Genomic DNA, 8,663 nt, shown 5'->3' with positions numbered 1-8,663 from the left:
CCAACAGAACGTTGGATAAGCGAATATGTTGGATAATAAGGCGAGATTAAGGAAAAACCTATTAAACATCAATTTAGGTTACGATTTTACAAATTAAGCACCAAAACATCATGTTAGACAACAAATTTGACAGAAAAAGTAGTTCAACATGCAGTAATGATATGTAGTAATTACTGTATTTATGAATTTAGCACCAAAGTATCATGACTTATTAAAACATTGACTACAAAAATGTGTTGGATAATCCAGAATGTTCGATAAGCGAGGCTTGGATAAGTGAGACTCTACTGTAATAATAATAATAATAATAATAATAATATCTGAGTGAAATAATAAATGTATTATTACTATTATTAATTTATTTTACTCTATTTTTATTATTATTAATAATACATTTATTATTTCACTCAGATATTATTACAGTAGAGTCTCACTTATCCAACACTCGCTTATCCAACGTTCTGGATTATCCAACTCATTTTTGTAGTCAATGTTTTCAATATATCATGCTATTTTGGTGCTAAATTCATAAATACAGTAATTACTACATAGCATTACTGCGTATTGAACTACTTTTTCTGACAAATTTGTTTTCTAATGTGATGTTTTGGTGCTTCATTTGTAAAATCATAACCTAATTTGATGTTTAATAGGCTTTTCCTTAATGCCTCCTTATTATCCAACATATTCGCTTATCCAACATTCTGCCGGCCCGTTTATGTTGGATAAGTGAGACTCTACTGTATTATTATAAATGTAATAGTAGCAACAATAATAGAGAAAAATAATAAATGTAATAATATCAATAATAATAGAGAAAAATAATGAATGTACCATATATTCTCGAGTATAAGCTGACCCAAATATAAGCCAACCAGGACCCCACCTGAGTATAAGCCGAGGGGGGCTTTTTCAGTCTTAAAAAAGGGCTGAAAAACTAGGCTTATACTTGAGTATATACAGTAAATATTGTAAGTAAATAAAGAAATAAAGCCGCCCCGAATCGGGCTGAAAAACTAGGCTTATACTCGAGTATATACAGTAAATATTGTAAATAAAGAAATAAAGCCGCCCCGAATCGGGCTGAAAAACTAGGATTATACTCGAGTATATACAGTAAATATTGTAAATAAAGAAATAAAGCCGCCCCGAATCGGGCTGAAAAACTAGGATTATACTCGAGTATATACAGTAAATATTGTAAATAAAGAAATAAAGCCGCCCCAAATCGGGCTGAAAAACTAGGATTATACTCGAGTATATACAGTAAATATTGTAAATAAATAAAGCCGCCCCGAATCGGGCTGAAAAACTAGGCTTATACTCGAGTATATACAGTAAATATTGTAAGTAAATAAAGAAATAAAGCCGCCCCGAATCCCCTTCGGGATGAGAAAGTGCGGTCAGTAAATAAAGTAAACAGCACCCAGCATCCACAGCAGAAAAAGAGAAGAAAACACAGAACAAACACACGGAGAGCCAAACGTCCAGCAAAGAGACAGTAACAGGTTTTAATCAGACAAGAGTCATTACACCCGTTATAAAGACAAATAATACCATTTGTCTCCTTTTTGGAAATTCCTTCACATACCAGCAGGGAAGAACAGGTTTTTATTTTATTTCTTTTCTCAGGAAATTAAAGCAGTGTGTGCAAGCCAGTGCTCCACTTCTGTTGGTTCGACTTCCCCCCTCCCTCCTGTGACTTTATTTACATTACAGTACCGCTGTTGTGAGCCGATATTTAACCAGGAGGCCGGGAGAGGAGTGCGGTGTGTGTGTCGAGCTCACCGATGCCCAAGTCAAGAAAGGCAGGTCTGATTATTTATAGATTTGTACATTATACATACATACATATACACAGAGATCGATTGGTGTGTGTTGATACACAGAGGCGTCGCTCTCTTCTTCTTCAAAGTATTAAAAAGTCGATTGGCCTTCGAGCTATACAAAAATACCTAACTCTACCAGGTAGAAAAAGAAGATTTTTTCCCCCCCCTATCCAAGTATACATAGATTTACACCCAAAAATTCCTCCGCAAATATACAGTACATGGATTTTTCTCTTTTTTTTAGCCCTCCGGCTATTTTGGACTACAACTCCCACAATTCCGGCTGTTAGGAATTGTGGGAGTTGCAGTCCAAAATACCTGAAGTTTGCTCAACGAACATGCCTGCACTAGAAACAACACTGGAAGAGGCAGATGGAAATCCAGGAGAAAGAACGATATGCTCATGTTTGTTTACAAAATGTAAATAAATACTTTCTAGCAGGAAAATTCTCCTTTGGTGGTGGTAAGGGAATGGTTGGGAACGGCATAGCAAGGATCTGCGTGGCTGTAGTAGTCCGTGAAGCCCAAACGTGGACAATTTGCATGAAGGTGGGGCATTTCATCCACGAGATAAAAGAACGGGAAGTTTGTAGAGAGACAGACAGGAGAAGATCGCTATTCTTGGGTAGATCATCACCACCTTGAACCTGATTCATCTACAGAACCTCTCGAGAAACACAACAGAGTAGGACAGCAAAGGTGATCCGTACATCTACTAAGACATTACTTGAAGGTGTTGAAAGTGCTCCAAAAGTTCAGTTGGGAGCCTTCAAAAGAAGTGTCCTCGGCCTCGTTGTTCTTTGTGGCCAACACAAGATAGAAGAGGGCCACCAAACCTACTAAGACATTACTTGAAGGTGTTGTAAGTGCTCCACAAGTTCAGTTGGGAGCCTTCAACGCAAGTGTCCTCGGCCTTGTTGCTCTTTGTGGCCAACACAGGACAGGAGAGAGCCATCATGTCTACTAAGACATTACTTGAAGGTGTTGAAAGTGCTCCACAAGTTCAGTTGGGAGCCTTCAACGGAAGTGTCCTCGGCCTCGTTGCTCTTTGTGGCCAACACAAGACAGGAGAGGACCATCACATCTACTAAGACATTACTTGAAGGTGTTGAAAATGCTCCACAAGTTCAGTTGGGAGCCTTCAACGGAAGTATCCTTGGCCTTGTTGTTCTTTGTGGCCAACACAAGATAGAAGAGGGCCATCACATCTACTAAGACATTACTTGAAGGTGTTGAAAATGCTCCACAAGTTCAGTTGGGAGCCTTCAACGGAAGTATCCTTGGCCTTGTTGTTCTTTGTGGCCAACACAAGATAGAAGAGGGCCATCATATCTACTAAGACATTACTTGAAGGTGTTGAAAGTGCTCCACAAGTTAGGTTGGGAGCCTTCAATGGAAGTGTCCTCGGCCTCGTTGCTCTTTGTGGCCAACACAGGACAGGAGAGGGCCATCACATCTACTAAGACATTACTTAGTCCTCGGTCTCATTGCTCTTGGGGGCCAACACAGGACAGGAGAGGGCCGTTACATCTACTAAGACATTACTTGAAGGTGTATGTGACCGTAGTTGAAAGTGCTCCATAGATTCAGTTGAGAGCCTTTAGTGGAAGTGTCCTTAGCCTCGTTGCTCTTTGTGGCCAACACAGGACAGGAGAGGACCATCACGTCTACTAAGACATTACTTGAAGGTGTTGAAAGTGCTCCACAAGTTCAGTGGGGAGCCTTCAACGGAAGTGTCCTCGGCCTCGTTGCTCTTTGTGGCCAACACAGGACAGGAGAAGACCACTGTAATGACAACCTATGAAGGTATCATTCCTACATCATAAGTTACGATATGGATACTCTGGTTTTGTTCAGGTTGTGTTTGAAGGAAGAGGATCAAAAGTCTGGGAGCTGGGGAAAGCGTGAAAAGATGGTTGGGCATCGTGGACGTGAAGAAGTCGCTCCTCTGTGTTATCGTCTGCTCGATCCAGTTGGAAATGATGGATATTGCACATGGTGGACTGAGGATCAAATGACATTATGATTGCAAAGAAGATATATTCAATGCCACCAATCCCATCTCTCTATGAGGACAAGATGAGTGTGTGGTTCAGGCAGCACTGAAGGCATTGCTACCTTGTCATCGATGCAGCACAATCGGTTTGTGTCTTTTTACAGGGAGAGAAGAGTGTGTAGATTCGCGCTGGGCTTTAGAGTGTTTTCCTTCCTCTTTCACAATAAAGACACCGTGCAGCATAAAGTTCCGAGTCTCGTCTGTTTGAAAACTTCAAAATAAACATGACCTCGAAAACCAAGTCCCAAAAACAAAACAGAAAACAAGATAATCTTTAAGTTCAGTAGAAATTGTGCGCCTTTTAGGTATTGACAATATGGGGGATGAAAATGAGTGAGAAACACAACTTTCCCCCCCAAAGTATCCTAGTGATATATATGTGAGCAGGAGAGAATAAGATCCAACACAACTCTTTAATTTCTCCCCAAGATATGCAAAAACCGTCATAAATATAGAGCCAGAGCGAGGAACGGATATCGCCTACTTCATCCGCAGTGAACCAAATGTTTTTTTGACGTGTCCAACATGGTTGTATCAGGAGCTGGGAATATCGCTTCCGACTTTCGTCTGGATCTCTCCTCCTCACCCTTGTTGTTCCAGTTGTTGTTCCTGCTCCAAAGTGACCAAAAAGATTAGCAACGGAAAGACGTTATGAATAGAAAAAGGTGTGCCGTGACAGAGGAATTACGTGGTTTTAGTTGTCGAGGGAATTGGGAATATCGCTTCCGCCTTTCACCTGGCTTCTCTCCTCCTCACCCTTGTCGTTCCAGTTGTTGTTCCTGCTCCAAAGTGACCAAAAAGATAAGCAACGGAAAGACGTTACGAATAGAAAAAGGTGATAGCGGAATTACGTGGTTTCGTCGTCGAGGGGAGGAATTGGGAATATCTCTTCCGCCTTTCATCTGGCTTCTCTCCTCCTCACCCTTGTTGTTCCAGTTGTTGTTCCTGCTCCAAAGTGACCAAAAAGATAAACAACGGAAAGACGTTATGAATAGAAAAAGGTGTGCCGTGACGGAGGAATTGCGTGGTTTTCGTCGTCGAGAGTAGAAATTGGGAATATCGTTTCCGCCTTTCACCTGGATCTCTCCTCCTCACCCTTGTCGTTCCAGTTGTTGTTCCTGCTCCAAAGTGACCAAAAAGATAGGCAACGGAAAGACGTTACAAAAAGAAGGAGGGGTGTCGTGACGGAGGAATTGCGTGGTTTTCATCGTCGAGGGGAGGAATTGGGGAGAATCAGGCCTACATTATTATCGGCTTAGCATCCCCCCATCCCGCATGTTACGTGCCTCGAAGGGCCACCCGTCAGCGGCCACTCCGCCGTCAACCAGATGGCACCAAGGGTCCCGTTCCCTGCACTTTTCACCTCCCCACAATTTTGTTTTGACGGTCGGCACGTCAAGTCTTGTCCTTTTAAGGCAGCAAACCCCGTAAGATACCTGTGGGAGACCCTTAAAAATGCTTTTCGGCTCCGAAGGAAACGAGAGAGAGAAACGCCAAGGATTTTGGATATGCAAGAAGTCACTGCCACGCTTCATGTGGCCACGTAAGGAGAAGCCACGCTTCATGTTGGAGAACCTCTACAATGCTACGGAGGAACGTGTCGCCAAGTTCAGCTCTTGGTGGACTCTCAGGATGAGATGAATGGGCAAGGCAAGGCGTCCGGGGCCTCCGTTCCCTTTCTCATCCCACCGCGACTGCTTCATTCCTCTACCCGTTGCAAGTCGAAAGGGTTGTGAGGTTATGGGAACGGAGTTTCAAGTTGTAGCGCCGTGTCCGTCCGCAGGGTGATGTGGTGTGCGTTTATGTTCGTCGCTCCCGCCCCATTTCCATCTTCTTTGGCGGCCGCTTCCTCTGCTCGAGGTTCCCTTCCGCCAATCCCAGCCTCACCCCCATCAGTCACAGGAGGGAAAAGAGGCGGGTCTTTTCTTTCCCCAAATCCACCAGGATTCGTCACCCATCCCGTCCCGATGTGAGGCTTCTTGCTTCCGAGCAAGGATTTTTTTTTGCCAGTGTTCTCTTCCCAGAGCAGCAAATCCATCATTGACAGACAGGCGCCATCAGGACTGCAAGCCCACGGCTCTGAGGATCCTACTTGACTTCCAGGATCGACGGGTTGGTTTCCATGATCGCCACGATGATCCTGTCAATGTAGTCTTGGAGTCGGTAATTGATCTCCTCTTGTTTCTGAATGGCCTCCATTAGCTGTTTGGAAAGAAGGACATTCATATTGTAATATAGTCGTATAGTACAATATCTATATATATAAAAGGGTAATGAAATTTCGGCCTAGGACAAAACAACAAAACTACACATCCCAGAAACACTAAACTTGGCAGCACGACCCCTCATCCATGCCTCTACGTTCATACAACAAAAAGAAAAGAAAAACAAAGTCCTAATTAGAGGGAGAGGAATAATTGTTTTTATCCAATTGCTGCCAGTTAGAAGGCTAAGCTCCGCCTACTTGGTCTCTTAGCAACCCACTCAGCCCAGGGGACTGGCAGAGTTAGGCCTCACTTAGGCCTCTTCCACACTGCCTATAAAATACAGATTATCAGATTTGAACTGGATTATATGGCAGTGTAGACTCAAGGCCCTTCCACACAGCTATATAACCCATTTATAATGGACTTAATGTCAGGTAAAACCTTTACCCTTTACCTTAACTACCACCAATTTCTCAATACTTTATTTCCCATACCACCATGCTTTGCCACAGCAACGCGTAGCCGGGCACAGCTAGTAGTAATATATAATGCTTATATTGTGCTGTACTAGTAATATAATATACTAGCTGTGCCCGGCCACGCGTTGCTGTGGCTTATGGGAATCATTTGTTGGCTGCAGGGCCTAAAGAGAGCAGGGCCTACCCTTCTGACTGATAGCTAGGGTTGAAAATTACTCTTCTTCGTCCTCTAATTTAGACTTTATTTTTCTAGGTTTTTTTTTGTTTGAAAGACATAGATTGGATGACTACCCTGTTTCCCCGAAAATAAGACATCCCTGGAAAATAAGACCTAGTAGAGGTCTTATTAAAGTAAGACCTAGTAAAGTTTGTGTTCAGAAGCATGCCCGTCAAACAACACCAGAGCATGCAGGATTGGTAAATGTATGTACCATAGATAGCTGTACATGGAAATAATGGTAATAACAAGAACTTCTTGAAAGGATTCACAGTTCGTCTGGTTATGCTGGTTTGTGATGACAACTACTGTAAAGTATATAATAAATTTTCATTTTTTATTCAACAATAAATGTGAATTCTTCTTCCTGGAAAAATAAGACATCCCCTGAAAATAAGACCTAGTGCATCTTTGGGAGCAAAAATTAATATAAGACAGTGTCTTATTTTCGGGGAAACAGGGTATGTCTTTTGTGGCCAAATTTGGTGCGATTTGGCAAGCAAAGACTTCATTTATTCTGGCGACAAGAGAAAAACATGGAAGTTAGGGTGTTCCAAAGCCCCTAATTAGCACTTTACAGTTCAATTCCTAAAACATCTCGAGATGTTTCAATTCAGCTCCTAAATAATGTAATTTTTCTGTTATAGTTGGAGGAAAGGAGCGCCGAGAGACTCTTTAACAACGGTACCTCATCGCGGGAAACTGAGCTGATTTCTGCAGCCAGAGACTCGGAGAAGGACGCAGAGAAGAGGTTCTTGGCGCCTTGAATGCTGAGGTTGATGATCTGCCCGTTCAGCTCATCGTTCTGGTCCTTCAGGGTTCGGTTGTCCTGTGTGCAAACGGAAAACAAAATCTCAGCTCTTTCCAAGATGGAAGCAAGGAGGACAGGGGAAACCAAGGGAAACCACCTTACGCAGAATCCGATCATCGAAAACCCTTTTCTGGCCGACAGTCGTGCTTTGGCAGCCCTGCCACCTGAACCTTCTCTCGGACAGAGTCTTCTGCATATACAGCATGGTAAGCTTCAAGACTTTGGCCGAGATTCACAAACAAGACAGAAGCAACCTTATAGCGACAATTGCACTGTCCCATTCTCTTGCTCTTATTGACAGTTTGACCGTGTTTTACGGCAGTCGTCACAACAATAATAATAAACAAGCAGTCGAAGAAGAAGAACATGCCCTGGCAGAATATGTAAAGCAAAGTGAAGAACCTGCTTTGATTGAAGTCAAAAATCAGAAACTCCTCAAAACACAGCAGACAAAGAATCAGTACAAGAAAACCGCACTACAAACTAGAGCTGACAGCTGGCAAAACAAAACTAAAAAACATACATAAAAACATAAACAACATTAACCACCAATAAAAACTAAGTAATAATAATAACTGGACATGCAGAGAATAAAATGTAAAGACTCTGAAGGGGGTCCCTGAGATATATGAGGAGGGGACGGGGGGGGGGGGGGGTGATCTCAATAACCACTGAGCCTGAAGGTGAGGAACAATATTAAAGTGCACTTCACTTCACTTTATTTCTTAATTAGTTGCTCTCCACCAGAGTGCTCCAAGCAACTTACAATTTAAAATATCATTCCACAATATAAAAAACATTCAACCTAAAAACATTCAACAGTGACTATTTGGCAAATTTGATCTGATTTACTTAAATGCACAGCCAAACAGCCAAGTCTTGAGCGCTTTTACAAAAGGTCGCAACTCCGACATTGCTCTAATATATGGAGGCAATGAGTTCCACAGAATTTGAGCATCGGTCAAAAAGGCTCTACGCCTTGTGGCTTCCAGGCGTACCTCCCTAGGGCCTGGTACATATAGGAGATTTTCCTGGGAGGATTATTGACAGTTTGACCATGTTTT

General features: G+C 42.5%; 1 protein-coding gene and 1 long non-coding RNA gene across 5 annotated transcripts in view; one reads left to right on the top strand and one right to left on the bottom strand.

Moving 5' to 3' along the window:
* Positions 1-416: 416 nt before the first annotated feature.
* Positions 417-4,339, top strand: LOC134294151 (uncharacterized). Its single transcript, XR_010001120.1, has 2 exons — positions 417-2,819; positions 3,183-4,339. It is a non-coding gene; the product is annotated as an uncharacterized LOC134294151 (long non-coding RNA).
* rab11fip3 (RAB11 family interacting protein 3) overlaps positions 4,280-8,663 on the bottom strand; it is a 102,571-nt gene continuing 98,187 nt past the window's right edge. For all 4 annotated transcript variants that reach the window (XM_062964192.1, XM_062964194.1, XM_062964193.1 and 1 more), the window contains 2 exons: positions 7,477-7,617; positions 4,280-6,087 (listed from right to left, as the gene is read on the bottom strand). In XM_062964192.1, the coding sequence (XP_062820262.1) occupies positions 5,974-6,087; positions 7,477-7,617 (255 nt within the window). In that variant the 3' untranslated portion in view covers positions 4,280-5,973. The remainder of the gene's footprint in view (positions 6,088-7,476; positions 7,618-8,663) is intronic.

This window comes from Anolis carolinensis, unplaced genomic scaffold (assembly GCF_035594765.1).
Source record: "Anolis carolinensis isolate JA03-04 unplaced genomic scaffold, rAnoCar3.1.pri scaffold_13, whole genome shotgun sequence".
Taxonomy (NCBI): Eukaryota; Metazoa; Chordata; class Lepidosauria; order Squamata; family Dactyloidae; genus Anolis; species Anolis carolinensis.
Note: the sequence above shows the minus strand (reverse complement) of the source record. Positions and strands in the feature narration are given on the sequence as shown.